Here is a 19,473-nt window from a genome sequence, read left to right as displayed (position 1 = left end):
ATCACAGAGCTGTTTTAAAGGTCAAACCAGATTATATCTGTAAAAGTACATAACCTGTTACAGGATAAATCCCCAATAAATGTTAACTATCCTCCCCCCGCCCCCCGCCATGGGGTGGAAAATGAGGAAGGAAGGAATCTCCACCTGTGGCCATACATCTTCCTAAGTAAGAACAAAAATCCAGAGGATAGCAGGCATCCTTGCTAGACACATACACCATTTCGTTGTCCAGCGGCACAGAATCTGCTGACAAACTACGCTCTCCCTTCCAACCACATTACCCCTAAGATTCAGGGTACTTTCCCTTCTGCGCCCTTTCTTGCTCGTACTCCCAGCCCCAGCTTCCCAATCCACCTATTCCAGTCACTAGCTCTTTGCCCCGCTTCTTTTTTTTTTCCTCCCTCTATCCCTTCTAGTGCTAAATTTCCCGCCCTAGTAGCTCTTGACCAATCGGAGATGGGATTGTGTCTTCTTTCCCGGCCTTTTGGTGACGTTGAGAGAAGTAACATTTCTGATTGGATTTTCTGGAGCAGAAGTCCACCAATAACTGGCAGACTTTTTTGGCGCAGACGGACCGCTAGTATTATCGCTGGTGATTGGTTGGAGTGGCGAGTCAGTAAAATGGCTGCGAGTCCCTCTGTAGTCCCTATGGCTGCTCCGGTGATGCCGGTGCTGTCATCGAGCAGCGATTTCTCAAATTTGCGAGAAATAAAGAAGCAGCTACTACTCATCGCGGGCCTTACCCGGGAGCGGGGTCTACTGCACAGTAGTAAATGGTGAGACGTCAGGGTCGGAAGAGACTGGGTTTGGATCCTTGGCCTTTGGGGCTTGTTGGAATTAATTCAGTTTGGGTGTTCCAGGTCCGCGGAGTTGGCCTTCTCGCTCCCTGCCTTGCCTCTGGCCGAGCTGCAGCCGCCGCCGCCTATTACAGAGGTAAGCACTTCCATCACTGTGAGCGCTTCCCACCAACCCGAAGGGTTATGGTGTATCCCGTCCTGCTTAGCAGGAATGTTTGTAGAGAGAATTAAAGCTTTTAAAGAGCTGGATGTTTTCAGCGATTTTTATCTGTGTGGTTTTGTTGATCTTTGTAAAGATTTGGTGGTGCTTTACTTAAGCTGGAGAGAATTAGTAAACAATCCTTGCTTAAGATTTCAGCCTTTTAAGTTTGATAGCCTAGCCTAGACAATGTTCTTAACGATGAGAAGAATCAAAGGTTTTAACAACAATGTAAAACTGGTTTTGGATTCAGATAGCTCTGGGTTCAAATCTCAGCTACACTAGGGACTTTTGGCAACTTTCATCTGTGAAATGCGGATAATAATAGTATCTACCTTAAGTGGATATTGCTAGAATTATATAAGGTAGGAATATATTTTATGTTTGATCTACAGAAGGTATTTTTACATAGTCTGTGTGGTTTGAATAATTGTCACAATCCATTTTGTTTCTCCTGAAGATGCCATTTCTTGATTCCCCTCCCCTCCACACACTTTTTTTTATTTAATTTTTTTTTTAAATTTACATCCAAATTAGTTAGCATATAGTGCAACAATGATTTCAAGAGTAGATTCCTTAGTGCCCTTTACCCATTTAGCCCATCCCCCCTCCCACAACCCCTCCAGTAACCCACAGTTTGTTCTCCATATTTATGAGTCTCTTCTGTTTTGTCCCCCTCCCTGTTTTTATATTATTTTTGTTTTCCCTTATGTTCATCTGTTTTATCTCTTAAAGTCCTCATATGAGTGAAGTCATATGATTTTTGTCTTTCTCTAATTTCACTTAGGATAATGCCCTCCAATTCCATCCACCTAGTGGCAAATGGCAAGATTTCATTCTTTTTGATTGCCGAGTAATACTCCACTGTGCATATATACCACATCTTCTTTATCCATTCATCCATCGATAGACATTTGGGCTCTTTCCATACTTTGGCTATTGTTGATAGTGCTGCTATAAACACAGGGGGTGCGCGTGTCCATTTGAAACAGCACACCTGTATCCCGTGGGTAAATGCCTACTAGTGCAATTGCTGAGTCGTAGGGTAGTTCTATTTTAGTTTTTTGAGGAACCTCCATATTGTTTTCCAGAGTGGCTGCACCAGCTTGCATTCCCACACACACACTCTTAAAAATAGTGAAGGTTTCTGACGTCAGAAGGTATAATGCATGTGAGAGGAGGTGGGTGAAGAAATAAGGAATTGATGAAGACATGTGAAAAAGGCCACTAGACTCCTAAGTTGAATGGATACATTTAGGATTTATTAATTCAATGAAGAAAACACTGAACATCTTTTGGTTCCAGTTTTGTTCAAGTAATATTTGGGCCAAGAAGGATGAGGAAAATGTAGCAAATGAAGATTTAATCAACTTACCCCTAGAATTTGGGAGATTGTATGCTTTATTAACTTAAATGTGCATCATTTCATTTATATACAGAATTATGACTGTGTTCTATACTTTTTGCAATACTAACATGTCAAAACTTTTTTGAAGTATAAATAAAAGTAATTGCACAGTATGTTGCATTTCTGTACATTTTTGAAAGCATGGAAAAGGAAGCAAATGTCAGATATTAATGCTAGACATTTTCCATGACTTTTCCACTTTTTCCTCATCAAATGTGTATTATTTGCTCCATTTTACCCATGAAAAAATGAGTTCTCAGAGAAACTAAGTAACTTCCCTACTAATGTCATGAAACCAGGAAATCAAGGAATCAGAATTTGAATCCAGTTCCCTAACACTAAAGCCTGTGCACCTTCGCACCTCATTTAAAGAACTAGTACAACTTTCTGAGTGTCTTGGTTCAGTTTTTAAAATTTTTAGTTTTTCCCAACTTTTTATTTTGAAAAAAGTTCAATGACCTTAGTGTGTAATAAGACAAATATACAAAAGTAATTTACATTTCTATGTATACGTAAATATGTATACATATCTACACACACGTATATGCTAGGTTTTGGGGAGGAAGAAAATACTTTTTCTTACATCTTGAAATTAATGAATATGCTTCTTGAATTTGAATTTTTGTTGTCTTGTTTCCAACCACTTATAAAAACTTGTCTCTCTTCTAGGAGGATGCCCAGGATATGGATGCTTATACCCTGGCCAAAGCCTACTTTGATGTTAAAGAGTATGATCGGGCAGCACATTTCCTGCATGGCTGCAATAGCAAAAAAGCCTATTTTCTATACATGTATTCTAGATATCTGGTGAGGGCCATTTTAAGATGTCATCTGCCTTCCATGAGGCATCCATATGTAGAACGAAAGGGGAAAAGTTTAATCTTTTAAATAGTTGAGCAGTAGTTTACTTGCTAAATATACTTTATAAATACTTAACAGTAATAAAGAGGATGTCATAAATAAAGTTAAAAAGTGGCAATATAGAAGAAAACATTAAAAATATTTTTTATTACATTTTATTTATTTTTGATAGAGAGACAGCACAAGTGGGGGGGGGGGGGGCAGAGAGAGACGGAGACACAGAATCTGAAGCAGGCCCTAGGCTCGAAGCTGTCAGCATAGAGCCCGATGTGGGGCTCAAACTCACAAACCGCGAGATCATGACCTGAGCCGAAGTCGGACGTCCAACCGACTGAGCCACCCAGGCGCCCGGAAAATATTAAAAATATTGATAGGAGTCCATGGCTGGCTCAGTTGGTGGAGCATGTGACTCTTGATCTCAGGGTTGTGAGTTTGAGCCCACCTAGATTGGGTGTAGAGATTACTTAAAAAAATAAAATCCTTAAAAAAATTGATAATATTCATTACTGATAAAATAGGCACTAGGCTCCCTATTTTTATTTTTTTATTTATTAATTTTTTTTTTTAATTAAAAAAATTTTTTTTCAACGTTTATTTATTTTTGGGACAGAGAGACAGAGCATGAACGGGGGAGGGGCAGAGAGAGAGGGAGACACAGAATCAGAAACAGGCTCCAGGCTCTGAGCCATCAGCCCAGAGCCTGACGCGGGGCTCGAACTCACGGACCGCGAGATCGTGAGTGACCTGGCTGAAGTCGGACGCTTAACTGACTGCGCCACCCAGGCGCCCCTTTTTTTTTTTAATTTTTAAAAAACTTTGGGGCACCTGGGTGGCTCAGTTGGTTAAGCTGCCAACTTCAGCTCAGGTCATGATCTTGAGGCCTGTTGGGTTTGAGCCCCATGTCAGGCTCTCTGCTGACAGCTCGGAGCCTGGAGCCTGCTTCAGATTCTGTGTCTCCCTCTCTCTCTGCTCCTCCCCTGCTTGCATTCTGTCTCTGTCTTTCAAAAATAATAAACATTAAAAAAATTTTTTTTTTAAATTTTAAATCTTATTTATTTTTGAGAGAAAGAGGAACAGAGAAAGAGAGAAGCACTGAATCGGAAGCAGGCTCCAGACTTTGAGCTGTCAGCCCAGAGCCCAACGCAGGGCTCGAACCCACACACTGCCAGTTCATGACCTGAGCCGAAGCTGGATGCTCAACCGACTGTGCCATTCAGGCACCCCTTAAATTTTTTAATTTTTAAAAATTTATTTTGAGAGAGAGCATAAGCAGGAGAGGAGCAGAGAGAGGAGAGAGAGAATCCCAATGCAAGCCCAACACGGGGCTCAATATGTGCACAATGATATATGAAAAGGGCTATTTATTAAAGTATTTTTTGTAATAGCCATAAAATGTCAATAACCTAAATATTCATTAGTCAAGCGGCACCTGGGTGGCTCAGTCAATTGGGTATCAGACTTCGGCTCAGGTCACGATCTCACCATTCATGATTCGAGCCCCATGTCTGGCTCTGTGCTGATAGCACAGAGCCTGGAGCCTGCTTCAGGTTCTATGTCTGTGTCTTTCTCTGCCCCTCTCCCGCTTGCACTCTGTCTCTCAAAAATAAACATTAATATATATTCATTAGTCAAGAAATCCATTGTTAATTCTTGCCTGAAGTATTCTTTACTATGATATTGCAAAATAATGATTTTCCACTCCAGTATTCTCTCCACATTTGCTACTAGCCACTTGGCATTCTACTCTATGCAAGAGTTTTCCCTCACCATCCCCATTTATTTACCATCAGTATGAATTCAAGGATTCTTATATTTGTAATTGTTTGTAATTCATTACTGTGCTTATAAATTATGTCAATGCTCAAATTATTCCAGATTTGGACAGTGGGAGCCCCTGAATTATTGTTTAAAAGTAGTGACCAGTAGTAGTTGACATTTTGGTTGGACTTGGACCCTTTAGCTAGAATCAGACTCCTAGTTTTATTTTTATTTTATTTTGTTTTGTTTTGTTTTATTTTATTTTATTTTATTTTAATTTTTTTTTAATGTTTTTATTTATTTTTGAGAGACAGAGAGAGACAGAGAATGAGCAGGGGAAGAACAGAGAGAGAGGGAGACACAGAATCTGAAGCAGGCTCCAGGCTCTGGGCTGTCAGCACAGAGCCCAACGTGGGGCCCGAACCCACAAACGGCAAGATCTTGACCTGAGCCGAAGTCAGTTGCTTAACTGACTGAGCCACCCAGGCGCCACCAGACTGCTAGTTTTAGAATGAGTTTCAAAATAAACTGAGAAAAGACCAATTTGTTGATTTTTCTCTTACAGTCTGGAGAAAAGAAGAAGGATGATGAAACAGTTGATAGTCTAGGTATGGATCTCTTTATCTTACCTTTTGGATGAAAGCAGGGGTTGCATAATCAAATGCCAATATGAGCCAGGCAGGTAATATAAAGGTGTGAAGTAGACTTAGGAGGACTGTTGCAAATTGGGGAGCACAACTTGGTAACTTGTAACCTGCTTGTTACCCAGCCCTGCTGACAGCTCTCTTGAGGAAATGTGGGCCTAGTGTAGTCAAGGCTTTCTTCCCTTGGCCCTACCTCATTCTTTGGGAACTGAAACTGGAAATTCAGCTTTTTAGTTGAGACTTCTGCTTTTTAAACACTGATTATTATTTTAAAGTTTTAAAAACCTTTGTGGGCCTAGCAAAATACGACTGTAGACCAGTTATCAGTGGTAATTTCTGGAATAAAGTGGATTGTGTAAGGTATTGTTGGCCACTTCTGAGTATTTGCTGGAAGTTCCAGGTGTAACTTTGGTTGATGTCAAGGGGAATGTCTAGGTCCGTGAAATGAAGATTGGCAGTCTTTCCTTAGATCTGAGATTTGGTTCCTTTCCTAGGTCCCCTGGAGAAAGGACAAGTTAAAAATGAGGCACTTAGAGAATTGAGAGTGGAACTTAGCAAAAAACACCAGGCTCGGGAACTTGATGGATTTGGCCTTTATCTGTAAGTGGTAGAGTAATTTCGATCCTTCTATAACATTTTCTCCAGACTGGAAGGGATGTGTTATGAAACATTAACTTCTGTGATTGTCTCTTTCCTAGATATGGTGTGGTGCTTCGAAAACTGGACCTGGTGAAAGAGGCTATTGATGTGTTTGTGGAGGCTACTCATGTTTTGCCTTTGCACTGGGGAGCCTGGCTAGAACTCTGTAATTTAATTACGGACAAAGAGATGGTAAATTGAGAGGAGCTATGTGAAAGACCCTCTGCTCCAAGTCTTAATGTAATTCTGTAATGGGCTGGGAAGAGAGAGGTTTGCTAAACCTTTGTAGTTACATCTTTGCTTCTTCTCTAGTCTCTTTCATTGCTGGAATTTCGGTCTTTGTTTGAAAGACTCATGTCTGGCTCTTGTTTGGTGGTTGCTGTCGGATATGTGTCTAGTTATGTTAGAATATCTTTTCATTATTTCGTGATTCACATTCACATTTTACTGTGACTTGCTTTATAGACTAAATGCTATTATACTTGTTTTTCCTCATTCCAAAGATGCCATAGGAAAGGTTTCTCTGATATCAAGGATTGTATTAAAAACATTTTTAAGGTCTCCGCTGAGCTGTCCTAGGACTTTGTAGAGATTTAGAAATTTGTTATTTAATGAATTAAAGTATATGAAATTGCTTTATAAACTGCAATCATTTTATTAATTGTTATTATAGGACATTGTCTATAGAGTTTATTTTGCCATTCTGCAGTAGTTAATGGAATTGATAATACACTTGCTTTTGTTGGCTCTAAAGAACTGAAGGCTGTTCGATTTCCCCCAATAATGATACGTGCTACTAAATCTGGGTCTGAAGTCTTATCTTGACTTACTCCTTATTATCTCTAACTGCCTAATAGACTTTCATTAAAAGTTTGTTTTTTCTCTGAACTCAAAATATGCAAAACCAAGTTTCTGATCTTGCCTACCAAATTCTTTCTTCCTCCCAGCTTGATAGACTCCCTTGATACCATCACTATTTCTCAAGATACCCAGTCTTGATGCCTCATCAGTAGATTTGTTCTTCTCTTTCTCTTATCTCCTTTTATCTAGTCAGTCACCAGACATTGCCATGGTCTCCTTCTTGCATGCATCTCTTTTGGTTTTCTTTGCCATCTTGGTTTTCATCTCAGATTTGGATTACTTATAAGTAATAGTTACTTTTCTACCTAGTTTTTCCATTTGTACACTCCCATTCCTATGCTGTCGTGCATACTGTTTTCACACTTACTCTTAAAACACCCATGTCATTGTGTCGTTCTCTTGCCAAAAATTTCAGTGGTTTCCTATTGGATCCCACTTCCTGTTTCACCATAGGACCTGCCCTACCCATTTAGTCTTATTTTTTTCACTATTTTTGAACACATAGCCTCCTCTCAAACTAAGCTAGTTTCCTCATCCTATTCAGTCACACTCAGGATTGTTTTGCCTCTATTGATGTTGTTGCCCTGCCTAGAGTGTTATCTTTTTTTCTTCTTCCTCTCTCTTTTTTTCTCTTCAAGTTCTACCTATCCTATAAGATTCACCTGAAATACTAGGCTTTTCTCTGAAGTCTTCCTTAATTTGGTCATTCCTCCCTATTGTGCTTGTAAGTCCTGTTCACTTAATTGAACTGCCCTCTGTTTGTTATGTGCTCTCCTAAAGTTTTGGTGATAAATTTCTTTAGACAAAAAGACAGTTCCTTGATGTTCATTTGAGAGAGAGGTCAAAGTATATTAAGTGTGTCCCTCTCTCTCCTGCTGGCAGCTGAAGTTCCTGTCTTTGCCAGACACCTGGATGAAAGAGTTTTTTCTGGCTCATATATACACAGAGTTGCAGTTGATAGAGGAGGCCCTGCAAAAATATCAGAATCTCATTGATGTGGGCTTCTCTAAGAGCTCATATATTGTTTCCCAAATTGCAGTTGCCTATCACAATATCAGAGGTGAGTGAATAAGGACAATGAAATACCATCAAATCCTGAATGTAGCACTATGTTGTTTTCTAAACTTTGTTACCTTTTTTTCCTGTAGATATTGACAAAGCCCTCTCTATTTTTAATGAACTAAGGAAACAAGACCCATACAGGATTGAAAATATGGACACATTCTCCAACCTTCTTTATGTCAGGGTGAGCTGCTTCCTTTGCTTAGAATTGATCAAGCTCTTTTGTGCTTTAATCTCTTGGGTTGGATTGTCACAAGTTGCATTAGCTAGGGGGTTCCTTAACTCATGCTTAGATTGTCTTTCCGTTTTCTTCTAGAGCATGAAATCAGAGTTGAGTTACCTGGCTCACAACCTCTGTGAGATTGATAAATATCGTGTGGAAACATGCTGTGTAATTGGTAAGAGTCACTACTTTTTTTCTTTTAAGATTTATTTTTACTGTAAGTAATACAGATGTAAAAAATAACAATTAAAAGTGTCAAAGAGGGGTGCCTGGGTAGCTCAGTTGGTCAAGCATCCGACTATGGCTCAGGTCATGAGCTTCCAGTTTGTGGGTTTGAGCCCCAAATCGGGCACTCTGCTGTCAGCACAGAGCCCACTTCGGATCCTCTATCTCCCTCTCTCTCTGCCCCTCCTCCGCTTGCACTCTCTCTCTGAAAAATAAATAAACATTTAAAAGTGTCAAAGATAACAAAATATATACTATAGAATGTAAAAGCACAGTGTAATCCCACCCCCTAGATTATTTGGTGAGCATGACTCCAGAATGTTTTTCTATGTGAATACATGTGAATGCTAAAAATGTGTGTGTGGGTGCATGCGTATGTATAACTTGCTTGCAAAAACTGTATCATTATACACACTGCTCTGTAACTTTTCCTTTTTAAAAATATTAACAGTAAGCTTTCTCATTTTTTTATTTAGTACATGAAGATTTGTATTATTTTTGATGGCTATTCAGTATTTTATTTCATAGATGTACCATTTTTATTTTTATTTAACCATTTTCTATTGTATAAGTTGTGGCCACTATTTATTAATATAAAAATAGTTTCAGGAAACATCTTTGTATGTGTACATTTATTTTTTCATGTTTATTCAACTATCATCCATGTGATCCATTCCTAGCAGTGAAGGTTGGATCAAAAGTGTGTATATTTTAACCTTAATATTACTAAAAAGCTTATAAGAATTTCCAATCCTAGAGGCATCTATGTGGCTTAATCGGTTAAGCATCTGACTCTTGATTTTGGCTCAGGTCATGATCTCACAGTTGTAAGACTGAGCCCTGCATTGGGCTCTCAATGAGTGTGGAGCCTGCTTAAAGTTCTCTCTCTTCTCTGACCGTCTCACCTGCTCATGCTGTCTCTCTCTCTAAAGTAAAACAAACAAACAAACAAACAAAAAAAGAATTTCCAATCCTATGAAAACAAATCAGAAAACCTCTTTCTTCGTATAGGGGTATTTCAATCTCTGTACTTTTGACATTTTGGACTGATAATTTTTGTGTGTGTGTTGGGGGCCGTCCTGTACATTGAGGGTGTTAGCAGTATCGCTAGCCTCTACCCACTAGATGGCAATAACCCTCTTCCTCCGGTAGTGACAACCAAAAATGTTTGCAGATATTGCCAACTCTTGGGGTCATAATCATCTGTGGTGAATCATCCGTGGTTGAGAACCATGCCCTATGTACTCCACCACACTTATTGTGACCTTATCATCAATTGACATAAACATATCAGTGGCCACATTTGGATAAAAGTAAGCTTGGTTGTTTGTGACAGAAAGCCCAGGTTCCCTGGAAATGAAAGGGAAATCCCCCTTCCTGGGTGTTTGGTGACCTGGCGTTGAGATCGTACATTCATATCTTTCTAGGTCAGGAAGTTGTTAGTAAACTGATAGAATTTCTATCCATTAATTTAATATTATTAGCCCTTGAGTAAGTTGTAGTTCATTGTGGGAAATAAGCGTTAAAAAATATAATAGGCCCTAGGGTGCTTGGGTGGCTCGGTTGGTTGAGCATCCAACTTCAGGTCAGGTCATGATTTCATGGTTTATGAGTTCGAGCTTCACATCTGGCTCACTGCTGTCAGTGCAGAGCCCCCTTTGGATACCCTGTCTCCCTCTCTTTCTGCCCCTCCCCTGTTTGTGCTCTTTCTCGCTCAAAAATAAATAAAACATTAACAAAAAATGTAATAGGTCCTGGGGTGCCTGGGGGGCTCAGTCATTTGAGCTTCTGACTCTGGATTTTAGCTCAGGTCATGATCTCACAGTTTGTGAGATTGAGCCCCATGTGAGGCTCTGTGCTGACAGTACAGAACCCGCTTGGGATCTTCTCTCTCCCTCCCTCTCTCGAATGCCCCTCCTCCGCTCATGCATGTGCTGGCTCTCTCTCCCCCTACCCAAACAAATAAACATTTAAAAAAATATAATAGGTTCTTTTTTTTTTTTTAATTTTTTTTAATGTTTATTTTTGAGACAGAGGGAAACAGAGTGCAAGTGGGGGAGGGGCAGAGAGAGAGGGAGACATAGAATCTGAAACAGGCTCCAGGACTCTGAGCTGTCAGCACAGAGCCCGATGCGGGGCTCGAACCCACGAACCGTGAGATCATGACCTGAGCCGAAGTCAGACGCTTAACCGACTGAGCCACCCAGGCGCCCCAAAATGTAATAGGTTCTATTGGAACATAGGTGAGAATAAGAATAAATGATCTTTTCAATATCAGAACATTATAAAGAAAATATAAAGTCCATTAGGGTGAGGGCATAATCCCATTTTATTCAGAAAACATCTTTTGAACATCTTTTTTTTTTTTTTTTTTTTTTTAAGTTTATGTATTTATTTTGAGGGAGGGAGAGAGCAAAAGCTGGGGAGGGGCAAAGAGAAGGAGAGGCAGAATCCCAAGCAGGCTCCATACCATCAGCACAGAGCCAGTGCAGGGGTCAAACTCAAAAACCCTGAGATCATGACCTGAACCAAGATCAAGAGTTGGATGCTTAACCAACTGTGCCGACCAGGTGCCTCATCTTTTGAGCATCTTCTGAGTACCAGACCCTGTGCTTTCTTTTGCAGTACCTACCCTTATTGCCCATCGAGGAAGACTAGTAAAAAAAAATAACTATAATGCAGTGGGTTGAGTGTTATGATTGAGGTAAACCTAAGATGCTAAGAGAGTACATCAGTATCTAATCTAGCCTGTGATTATTAGGGAAGTCTTCCTGAGATGGTGATGCTTGAAGGCTGGGCAGAAGTAAAACAGTTCAGTAAGAGAGTAAAAGGATTGACCTCGGAAGGGCATTCCCTGTATAGCACCAAAGTATGAAACAGGCATTCTCCCTGAAGTAGCTCAGCATCTGGAAGCATGGTGTGGGAATGTTCAAAAAGGGGCCCTATCTTGAAGAGGCTTTTATGCCTTGCTGAACATTAGGATTTTATTATGAAGGCAGTAGGAGTCTTCTGAAGGAATGTAAACCAGAGTGATGAATGTTCTCAGATTTTCAGATTTTTGAAATAATCCAGTCTAGGGATGATGAGAGCCTACACTGAAGTATTGGCAGCAGGGATGGAGAGAGGCTGTTGGACTTAAAAGGTATTTAAGAAGTAGAACAAATAGGGGGCACCTGGGTGGCTCAGTTGGTTAAGTGTCCGACTTCGGCTCAGGTAATAATCTCATGGTTTGTGAGTTCAAGCCCCACATCAGGCTCTGTGTTCACAGCTCAGAGCCTGGATCCTGCTTCAGATTCTGTGTCTCCTTCTCTCTCTGCCCCTTCCCCACTCACACTCTGTCTCTGTCTCTCAAAAATAAATAAACGTTGAAAAAAAAAAAAAAAGAAGTAGAACAAATAGGAATTGGTGACTGGGCAACCAGTTGGATAACAGTGCTCTATACATGAAGAAAGGAAATAGAGGTGGGGGAGAGAAGGAATGAATAATCCTTTTTTAAACCTCCACACTTAATGCCAGTTAAAATCAAAAGAGACTTACATATGAAGAGCAATGATTTAGGAGTTTCTTGTTTGTTTGTTTTGATTTTATAGTAGCTTTTATTATTTTTTATTTAATTTTTAAAAATTTTTTTATTTTTAAGTTTACATCTAAGTTAGTTAACATATAGTGCTATAATGATTTCAGGAGTAGATTCCAGTGATTCATCCTCTATGTGTAACATCCAGTGCTCTTCCCAACAAGTGTCTTCCTTAATGCCCCTTACCCATTTAGCCTACCCCCTGCCCCCCACAACCCCTCTGGCAACCTTCAGTTTGTTCTCTATACTTAAAAGTCTCTTATGCTTTGTCCCCTCCCTGTTTTCATATTCTTTTTGCTTCCTTTCTCTTGTGATCCTCTGTTTTGTAACTTAAATTCCACATATGAGTGAAGTCTTATATTTATCTTTCTCTGACTAATTTTCGTTTAGCATAATACCCTCTAGTTCCATCCACGTTGTTGCAAATGCCAAGATTTCATTCTTTTTGACTGCCGAGTAATACTCCATTGTATTTATATACCACATCTTCTTTATCCATTCATTCGTCAATGGACATTTGGACTCTTTCCATACTTTGGCTACTGTTGATAGTGCTGCTATTAACTTTGGGGCACATGTGCCCCTTCGAAATAGCACACTGTGTCCCTTGGATAAATACCTAGTAGTGCAATTGCTGGGTTGTAGGGTAATTCTATTTTTAACCTTTTGAGGAAACTCCATACTGTTTTCCAGAGTGCCTGCACCAGTTTGCATTTACAAGAGTTACTTGTTTTTTTATTAATCATTTGAGGTGAACTCCTTAATGAACTTTTTTTTTTTTTTTCCCTCAGTATATGTGTTAAATGCCCAGCACAGTGCCTGACATATGGTCAGTAAATGTTTGTTGAATTCAGCCCACCTACTTTAAGAATGAAAAATAAGGAATATTAGTTTATGATAAAGAAAAATATCCTTCAGCTTTCATATTATAGCCAATTCAGAGGAAGTAAAAGTAGAAAAAAGGGTAGAGAGAAAAAAAAAACCTGAGGACCTGAGAGAAAATGAACGCTCTTATGAATAGAATGGTCTCAAGGATCTCCTGTTGGTTTAGTCCTTGCATCTGCTTTGATGTTTCGATGTGAATTGTTTCCTTCTTTGTCTTTTCTGGAGTCCCAATGTCTGACAGGCAGCATTTTATGTACTATGTGAAACAGCTTATACTACAATATAGCATAGTTAAGTTTGGACTCTGGAACCAGACTACCCAAGTTTAAATCTCGGTTCTACTACTAACTAGTTGTGTGACTTTGGGCCTAACCTGTCTCTGCTATAGTTTTCTCATTTCACAAAGCAATAATAATGGATCCTTCTCTCATGTAATTGTCATGAAGATTAGATAAATTAATGCCTACAAAGCACTTACAGCAATGTAGTTGCCCAGCACACTTGTAATCATTAGTATATTTTAGCTGCTCCAAATGAGATTTAAAAAACTCATGTACTTGATCTTTGCTCAAAACTTGGCCAATTCTGACTTCCTTAATATCTCTATCATTCTCACTCCTTTAGAAGCTAGGGCATATATAGGGCTATACCCTTCTTCCTGGGTGAGGATCAGTATTTTGGCCTAGAAATGTACTATGCTGATGTATATAGCTCTAATCTTCCCTTTCCCTACTCTCTCACTTATGACTATTTATTTTTTTTACTATTATAAACATTCTTCTTCATAGCTACATTACAAACAGGATTTGTGGGGATTTAAAATTATTATTGAAGTATAATGTTATATTAGTTCCAGGTGTATAACATAGAGATTCTACAATTCTGTGTATCATTGAATGCTCACCATGATAAGCTAGTCATGATACAAAGTTATTACAGATTTATTGACTGTATTCCCTATGCTGTACTTTGCATTCTGTGACTTACTTATTTTATAACTGGAAATGTGTACCTCTTAATCCCCTCTATCTATTCATTCATCTTTTTAAAAAAATAATTTATTCCTGAGGTTCCTAGGTGGCTCAGTCAGTTAAGCATCTGATTCTTTTTTTTTTTTTTTTCAACGTTTTATTTTATTTTTGGGACAGAGAGAGACAGAGCATGAACGGGGGAGGGGCAGAGAGAGAGGGAGACACAGAATCGGAAACAGGCTCCAGGCTCTGAGCCATCAGCCCAGAGCCCGACGCGGGGCTCGAACTCACGGACCGCAAGATCGTGACCTGGCTGAAGTCGGACGCTTAACCGACTGCACCACCCAGGCGCCCCTAAGCATCTGATTCTTGATCTCAGCTCAAGGTCATTATCTTATGATTCTTGAGATCAAGCCCCATTTGGGGCTTTGTGCTAACAGCGTGGAGCCTGCTTGGGTTTCTCTCTCCTTGCTCTCTGCCTCTCCCTTGCTCTCTCAAAAATAAATAAACTTTAAAAATAGCTTTATTGAAAAAAAAACCAGGCTTATTAAGGTATAATTTACATAAGTTTATACTTCAAGGAGTTTTTGTAAATTTATACAGTTGTGTAACCATAACCATAAATCCAGTTTAGAACATTCTGGCACCCCTGGAAGTTCCCTTGAGTCTGTTTGCAGTCAGTCCCTCTTGCATCCCCCAGCAGACACAGATTTGCCTTCTATCTCTATGTTTTGCCTTTTCTAGAAATTTTCATGTGAATGGTATCTTGCAGTTTTTAGTCTTGTTTGGCTTCTTTCACTTAGCTGTTTCTGAGATTCACCAGTGTTGTAGCATGTTTCAGTAGTTTTTTTTTTTTTAAGTTTATTTATTTATTTTGAGAGAGATCAGCACGTGCACAAATTGGGAGGGGCAGAGAGAGAGGAAGAGAGAAACCACCCAGATACCCCTCAGTAGTTCTTTTGAATGTTGAGTAGTACTCCATTGTTTGGATATGTATATTTTGTTTATCCATTTACCAGTTGACTTAAGATAAATGGGTTTTATACCCTTTCTGCAAATAAAATCTTCCACAGATTCCTAAAAGCTCTCACTTGCTCTTTTCAAGACCAACAATGATAGATCTGATTTGATTTTTATGGGAGAGAGGAGCTCAGCTCTACCTTTTTATCCCTTGAAGTACCTCTTTAGAAACCTGGGAATGTAGTTGGAAAACTACCAAACTGTAGAAATTTCCCATCCTTTGTTAAGAAAATATGTATAAGTGCTATATCCAGATGAAATAAACTGAAGAAAAACTTGAAGTGTTAGGGAACTTTTTTTTTTTTAAACCAATATGTGTGATAGATGAGTATATTTCCCAAGGGAATAATGATGTTCCCTTCATGTACATTTTGGCTTTTCTGCAAATACTTTGGGGGAATGAGTTATAGTTTCATGCCTGCTCTGTGGAATGCTATTTTAGGGAACTTTTATTTTTATCTCTCTAGTTACTTACATGTCTTTTGTTTTTCAATCAGGCAATTACTATAGTTTGCGTTCTCAGCATGAGAAGGCAGCCTTATATTTCCAGAGAGCGCTGAAATTGAATCCTCGGTATCTTGGGGCATGGACACTGATGGGACATGAGTACATGGAAATGAAGAACACATCTGCTGCTATTCAGGCATACAGGTGAGTTTCTGGTTGAGTGGTGAGGTGGAGGAGATTGATGTTAGGAGCCTCTCTTGAGCCTGCAAGTCTCTAACCTTGATTCTCTCCTCTTACCAATCTCTCTTTTGTTTCGTAGACATGCCATTGAGGTCAATAAACGGGACTACAGAGCCTGGTATGGGCTTGGACAGACCTATGAAATCCTCAAGATGCCATTTTACTGCCTTTATTATTACAGACGGGCCCATCAGCTTCGGTAAATCTGACCAGTTGATGATGTGTTTGTTATGAGACGGGCTAGTACTTTATCTTTTGATAGCTACTGAAGAATCACAGTGAATGAATGGTTTTCACTCTTAGAGACCTGGGTGTAAACTTGCCCTATGCTCCTTGGTCGTTTTTATGCAGTATATTCTGATGGGTTAGTTGGTAGTATAATTGTGAACACAAAATACTGTAATTATATGAAGTATTGGATTAAAGGCTAATCCCTGCATGGATTTGAATTAGTGGTTGTTGGTGGTGTGTCCTCAAGGTTGGACTTTAGTAACTTTTTAAAGTCTTTGCTCAGACTGCCTATTCCTCCTCTTTCTTAGGCCGAATGATTCTCGTATGCTGGTTGCTTTAGGAGAATGTTATGAGAAACTCAATCAACTAGTAGAAGCCAAAAAGGTATCTGAATTTGGGTCCTGGAGAATTTGAATGGAGATGTGCTGTTTGGATGAAGGGTTGGTTTCTCTGTGCTCTAATTTTCCTTCATGTTGATCTATCTACCTAGGAAAGTTTTAAGTATTTATAGGTGCATAGGCTAAAAAGCAAAGCACGGCTGACATTGTCAGTGGGATTATCAGTCTAGTACAAATGCTTTGTATTCTGCAAATCTGAACTTCTGGGAGGCTTGTAGGACTTGAGCCTTTATGTGGTAGGTCATGGCACATGGGACAATGGTCAAAAGTGATCAGTTTATTGTTTTGACAGTGTTATTGGAGAGCTTACGCCGTGGGAGATGTGGAGAAAATGGCTCTGGTGAAACTGGCCAAGTGAGTGAAAGGAATGAAATGCTGTTGTTATTTCTGCTGGCTTCTCTGGTACGGCTCATCCTGCACTCTCTAGAGCCCCCATCGTCCTCCTACATGAGTGTGCATCAGGGTGTGTGAATACTGGTCTGGAAGTTAAGCCATCTTGACTCAGGAGACTCCTCTCTAAAGGGGGAACTGCTTTCCTGTTAGGCAAGGGATCAAGAATGAATTGAAAGGAATGAAATTTTCATGTCAAAGCAGTCTAGGAAAACTACTTTAAGTACTGATCCTCCTCCAGACAAAGCCCAAGGAAATAAGGAATGACTCAGAAATAGCAGGCAAACAAGTCTTAAATGCCATCTTATTCCTGCCAGTTCTTTTCTGAATTCTTAGAAAAAAGTCTGAATTCCTTGGTGTCTTTTTAAAATTTTGCTCAGAGTATTATCAGAGAATTTTGCAAAGGTGTGTTGTCCACTATAAGTATTTACCTACTCTCCCTCCATCACCAGTAGGAGAGGAACGAGGCTGAGTTTTGATGAGGTATCCATCACATTGGGACACTAATATTATTCTGGGTCCCAGTGTGCCATTTATGTCAAACCTCGTAGTTTTCTCTGTATTGCCATTTTTTGGGTCTTAATCATGTGCTTTGCGTTTTACCATTAGCTTGCTCTGAGATCTGATTTGTACTTACAGACCTATTTATTTTGTAGGCTTCATGAACAGTTGACTGAGTCAGAACAAGCTGCCCAGTGTTACATCAAATATATCCAAGACATCTACTCCTGTGGGGTATGTTTCACGACCATGCGAACTGGGTTGCTGATCGTATTCTCATCGCCTTAGTCACTCTTGCTTTCCTTATCCAGGAAATAGTGGAGCACTTGGAGGAGAGCACTGCTTTCCGTTATTTGGCACAGTACTATTTTAAGTGCAAGCTGTGGGATGAAGCTTCAACTTGTGCCCAAAAGTGTTGTGCATTCAATGATGTGAGTAGCAGTTCTTTGCTCAAGGGTTTGGATTTTAGGTTCAAACATATGATATTTTAAGAGGCACCTGGGTGGCTCAGTCGGTTGAGCATTCAACTCTTGGTTTTGGCTCAGGTCATGATCTCACGGTTCACGAGTTTGAGCCCCACCTTGGGCTCTGCGTTGACAGTGTGGATCCTGCTTGGGGTTCTCTCTTCCTGTCTCTCTGCCCCTCCCCTGCCTTTGCTCTTTCTCTTAAAATAAATTTAAAAACAAACAAAACATATGATGGTTATGATCATCTGAGAGTGGAAGATGGGTAAGAAGGTAAGTGGAAAGGCTTCCTTGATCTGTGAAACTTTTACATCAGTATTTTAGAAGTGGTTTTTGAGAATAGCCTTGGATAGACTTTGAAACACTTTTCTGATTTTGTTTCAGACCCGGGAAGAAGGCAAGGCCTTGCTCCGGCAAATCCTACAGCTTCGGAACCAAGGGGAGACTCCCTCCACTGAGATGCCTGCTCCCTTTTTCCTCCCTGCTTCACTTTCTGCTAACAACACTCCCACACGCAGAGTTTCTCCACTCAACCTGTCTTCAGTCACACCGTAGTTGGCTGTTTTCAAGCCAGCACACTACTAGACCCATGTTAAGCCTTACTTCTGTGTAAGGAATGGCCACATCTGTTCTTCCAAGGACCTTAGTTGTCCGTTTGTACAGATGGAAACAGCTCCTTGGGGATGGTTTACAGAATCTGACAGAATAATCCTGGCAGGAACGGACATGGTCTTTTGCCGGTTAGAAGCACTTCTGTTTCCCTTCTGTTCAGAGAGTGGCTACGAATCTGGGCCTTCTTCCCAGACCTTTTCTCCCCATCTAAAAAACATCCCTTTAACAGCACTTTAGTACAGGCAAGGCTTACAGAAACCAAGTTTTAATGCTGCTGGGAGTGAGAGATTTCTTTAGGGAGGGATGGAAGGGAGAACAGTGTGCCACTCTACCGTCTGCAGGCAGTAGGGGCACTGGATACCCTAGGAAGGTGAGGGTACTGGATAGACATGACCTCATCATTCTGGATTTACTGAGCATGACTATGCTGTCAGAGGTAAGATTTAAACGGAAGCTACACATTTGTTCTTGCTCTGGGGGGACATTCTTCAGAAACATAATTTTAAGAACTCTTCATAGAAATTTTCATATTGGAATTAACTTACTAGAGTTGAATGAAAGAGGGGGCAAAAAGAATCTTACTTTGCATGGAACTGTTGATGGCAAAAGAGCCTATGGAGTTACCTATACTCTTACTAAAGCGAAGCAAGGAGTCAGGATTACAGATAATTTCATGGATGTTCAAGAGGTGTTAGGTTTTGTGACCGTATAGACAAGAATAAACCCATTTCAACCTGGTCTGTTGTAATAAATATTTTCGATGTAGTTATGTTCCCTACCCGCCCCCCCCCTGCCTATTTTCTCCCAACAGAATGGTTCCTTTCAGCCTTCACCTATTTAGACAAGGCAAAGGGAGTCATTCTTGCTGTGCTCTTGGAGGCTTTCAGGCTTGTGCATGTGTATTCAGTAGGAGGTAATATATGCTATGCTTGTAATGTCTGCTGTAATGAATTTGAACTGTAGATACCATGGATTATTCTGAGCTCAGGGCCCAGCCTTCCTTTACTGTTTCCAGAACAAGTTTGTTACCCATTCACCAACTAAAGTCTGACACTTCATT

At 40.0% G+C, this 19,473-nt stretch overlaps 1 protein-coding gene across 1 annotated transcript; it reads left to right on the top strand.

Annotated features, from left to right (window-relative positions):
* Positions 1 to 584: 584 nt before the first annotated feature.
* Positions 585 to 19,151, top strand: CDC23 (cell division cycle 23). Its single transcript, XM_040444579.1, has 16 exons — positions 585 to 776; positions 861 to 933; positions 3,074 to 3,211; positions 5,589 to 5,631; positions 6,162 to 6,267; positions 6,366 to 6,498; positions 8,050 to 8,227; positions 8,316 to 8,413; positions 8,546 to 8,627; positions 15,628 to 15,781; positions 15,897 to 16,016; positions 16,357 to 16,432; positions 16,739 to 16,800; positions 17,493 to 17,571; positions 17,649 to 17,768; positions 18,186 to 19,151. Exons 1-16 carry the CDS (start codon positions 622 to 624, stop codon positions 18,354 to 18,356), a joined length of 1,788 nt encoding a protein of 595 aa, XP_040300513.1. The 5' UTR covers positions 585 to 621; the 3' UTR covers positions 18,357 to 19,151.
* Positions 19,152 to 19,473: the final 322 nt, after the last annotated feature.

This window comes from Herpailurus yagouaroundi, unplaced genomic scaffold (assembly GCF_014898765.1).
Source record: "Herpailurus yagouaroundi ecotype Mexico unplaced genomic scaffold, PumYag 192, whole genome shotgun sequence".
NCBI classification, from domain to species: Eukaryota; Metazoa; Chordata; class Mammalia; order Carnivora; family Felidae; genus Herpailurus; species Herpailurus yagouaroundi.
This window is presented reverse-complemented; position numbering and strand designations above follow the sequence as displayed.

Bases quoted from the DNA above. Each gene is read 5' to 3' on its own strand.
- CDC23 (XM_040444579.1), top strand. From the start codon at position 622: ATGGCTGCGAGTCCCTCTGTAGTCCCTATGGCTGCTCCGGTGATGCCG. The intron at 6,268-6,365 runs GTAAGTGGTAGA...TCTCTTTCCTAG, and splicing joins GATGGATTTGGCCTTTATCT to ATATGGTGTGGTGCTTCGAA. The intron at 8,628-15,627 runs GTAAGAGTCACT...TTTTTCAATCAG, and splicing joins GGAAACATGCTGTGTAATTG to GCAATTACTATAGTTTGCGT.